This window comes from Oryza sativa, chromosome 11, assembly GCF_034140825.1.
Source record: "Oryza sativa Japonica Group chromosome 11, ASM3414082v1".
Lineage (NCBI taxonomy): Eukaryota > Viridiplantae > Streptophyta > Magnoliopsida > Poales > Poaceae > Oryza > Oryza sativa.
Genome location: NC_089045.1, coordinates 18616923 through 18620404, shown reverse-complemented (window position 1 = coordinate 18620404; position 3482 = coordinate 18616923). Strand labels below are relative to the sequence as shown.

General features: G+C 42.0%; 1 protein-coding gene across 1 annotated transcript; it reads left to right on the top strand.

Moving 5' to 3' along the window:
• Positions 1 to 980: 980 nt before the first annotated feature.
• On the top strand, positions 981 to 1635 carry LOC136354184 (uncharacterized). The gene is made up of 2 exons (XM_066305865.1): positions 981 to 1366; positions 1557 to 1635. The coding sequence occupies exons 1-2, from the start codon at positions 981 to 983 to the stop codon at positions 1633 to 1635; spliced, it is 465 nt and encodes a 154-aa protein (XP_066161962.1).
• The last annotated feature ends 1847 nt before the right edge of the window (positions 1636 to 3482 follow it).

Here is a 3482-nt window from a genome sequence, read left to right as displayed (position 1 = left end):
CGTTATTTAACCTAATTGGCTGTCTTCTGGTAGCAGATGTTAGCTGATTGTAGGTTAGATGATGATGTTGTCAAAGATTATGCAAGATATATGATAACTTGACGGATTACATAAACAAGATTAGAGTATCATAAAGATGGAAGCACTAATCTCGAGAACACAAGCCGCCATAACAAGTTTTACCTCTTATTGAAGATCGAAACCGATGCAGCTCAACCCGAAAGCAAGAACTCATCGAAATAAAACTAAAGCAAAAAGCGTGGCGATGCGCCGAAATTGTATTGAACATGTATGTTAAAAATTACATAGGGCTCGGGGTCTATTTATACCCGAAAATTACAAGATATGTCCATACCGGACACGACTATTATCTCTAACAACCCTAAGATACTATAAGTCTTTGCGGCAGACTTTTGCCCAAACATATCTCTAAGGAAATTACATAAAATATCCTAATTAATAGATACAATTGCCTTCTCATGACTCTATCCATGCGTGGCAATCATCTTGAAGCATAATAACTTAACCCGATGATATACACCAAGTCGTATTCTTGAAATCGGCTGTATCGGCTAAACCTGTCTGACTCAAACTCTGCCGATCCTGACCGTAGCCGATCCGGACTCTAGCCGATTCCCGTTCTGTTCCCATATTGATCTCTGCCTCCATTTCCACTTCGATCTAATCTTTATCTCCGATACTGATATTACCAAATTTGGTCGTTAACATCGCCCCGTCGATCTTCGCGATACAATCAACCAGCGCCGCGTGGCATGAAGCTACGCCCCCCACCATTCACCGGATCACCACGACGACGACATGGATGGAGTCGCTGCCTTTACAAGCAACCTGCGTCGAGTGGATTGCCAGCCGGCTTCAAGCCGACTGGAATCGAGAAGTATGACGACACCACTAACCCGTAGTCCTGGCTCACCGTCTACGGTCTCGCAATTCGCGCAGCATGAGGAGACAACAAAGCCATGGCAAACTACTTGCCTGTGGCTCTAGCGGATTCTGCCCGGTCCTGGCTTCATGGGTTACCCCGTGGCACAATCGGATCATGGGCGAAACTTCGCGACCACTTCATCGCCAACTTCCAGGGCACCTTTGAACGCCCTGGTACACATTTTGATCTCTACAATGTCATTCAGAAGTCTGGAGAATCCCTTCGAGATTACATCCGACGCTTTTCTGAGCAACGCAACAAGATCTCCGACATTACCAACGACGTCATCATCGCCGCCTTCACCAAGGGAATTCGTCACAAAGACCTAGTCGGCAAGTTCGGGCGCAAGCCTCCCAAGACGGTCAAGCAGATATTTGAGAAAGCCAACGAGTATGCCAAAGCCGAAGATGCCATTATCGCGTACAAGCAGTCGGGCACCACGTGGAAGTCGAAGAAAGATACGCCGACTATAGGGGGAAGTGGAAGTACCAATCACAAGGACCATAAGCGTAAGCCCGAGGAACTTGTGGCAACTACTACACCATCCTCCCGACAACGTTCGCGCGTCAACACTTTCGACAAGATCATGAACTCTCAATGTCTGCATCAGCCCAATTCCAATCACGCGGCCAAAGATTGCTTCATCTACAAACAGTTTGCAGAACATGTCGCGCCCAGAAATTCACTAGTAATTTCCGAACTTATTTGTGCATTAAATCCTCGTCCAGGAATCAGCCGAGGTACACAAACTAACAATTTAATATACAGATTCATCAATATAATAATGTTACATACTTACAAAAGAAAAGAAAACTGCAGCGGAATTACGGTCTAGCGAAGCTCCGGCTCCACTCCCACAGGCAGCTCAACTGGGGTATAAGCCAAACGTCTTCTCCTTCGCAACTTGTCTTCAACTGAGGTTTGATTGATTATTGCAAGGTGAGCATATGACATACTCAGCAAGCCACACAGCAAATATGCAAGTGCACAAGGATACCAAAGGATGGCATAATATAGGCTCATTTGCAAAAGCAGCATTTAGCAAACATTTAAGAGTAATAAAACAGTAGAGTACTTTAATCATTAATTTTAATCAACACTGAACAACACGCCCATGCTGCTCAGGCCCAACCATTCTGAACAACCATACCCGGCTGCACAGATCTATCTCCAAACCAGGAACATACCATTCCAAACCAGGAGCTAATCAAATTATTACCAGTTATAGCATCATTTATTATGGTGAGAAGTGTGAGACTAATCACGAAAGACATTGTTAGACCCGCCCATGACTGCGGGCATGGCTATTCGAATAGTTTTACTCTGGCCAGAGTTGTACCACTGTACCCACAAGACACAACCCACCAGCATGTTACCGTGTCCGCGCAGACACGTCACCATGTTGAGTGATTGTGACAAGACCCCTCGCAAAACTCAACTCAAAGCAGTGCACCGTTCCCGGATCATAGTCACCCCCTTATAAACAAGGCATGGACTCCCCAGCGACCCCCGTGGGCTTATCTCCGCCACTTCTCAGTCTGGTGCTCCGCAATGAGCCTTGTTATACAAAGTGTCCAGCCGTTGCCCATTCTGGCTTGTGGTTGGCATGGTTAATGTTTCACAACCGAAAATCGTGAACCGGTCCTTAATTGTCATGAGCACGACCATCAAAACCATGTGCTCACAACCCACCATTATCAAGTTTTAGTTGGCCCATTAATTAATTAACCAATCACGATTGACCATCGTGAGCTATCATTAAATATCCATCATTAAGTAATAGTGAAACATTAGTTATCCCAATTGTGTGCTAATGTTTCTAAGCATGGCTAAACAATTATGTCTAACATCTAGCTGAACCAATATATATAAAGCTCAACTAGTCAAATTATAATATCCCAAGGTATCAAGGAATAGAGTAATCAATGCAAACAGGCCATAACAAAGGAATAGATTCACACCACCCAGTGACATTCGAAAATAAATGCACAGTTGAAATAAATAGAGAATGTAAATATAGGATCAACATGCTCAAAGGAACTGTGTTTGGGATCTGTGTGACTTGCCTTGCAATAAAGGGTCTTCAATTAATCTTCTTAACACTTCCGGCGCACACGCGAACCTTCAAAACGACGGAAACGATAAGCTAACACGCAAAACGAGGAAAAAGACTAATAAAAACCAAATTAACAATACATAAAAAGTAAACAAACATGAAGATCATAATTTTAGATGAATTATGAGACTTGAACAGCCTCATTCGGACTTCATATGAATTTATTACGAATTTTACAAGATTAAATCTAATTAAAGCCTATTTAAAAAGGATTAAATAAATTTAATTAAATTTATGGATAATTTTAATATGTAGATCTTTATTTTATACAACTTTTCCAACTTGAACCACATTAAACTGAGTTACAATGAATTAGTTATGAATTTTTAAAGATTAAACTGGATTAAACCATTTATATGGATTTTAATTGAATTATGACGCAATAATGAATTATTTTTGAAAAGGAAAAGGGAATTATTG

Excerpts from the sequence above, each read along its gene's own strand:
- LOC136354184 (XM_066305865.1), top strand. The coding sequence starts at position 981 with ATGGCAAACTACTTGCCTGTGGCTCTAGCGGATTCTGCCCGGTCCTGG. Across the intron at positions 1,367-1,556 it reads GCCGAAGATGCCATTATCGC|CCCAATTCCAATCACGCGGC; the intron begins GTACAAGCAGTC and ends TGTCTGCATCAG.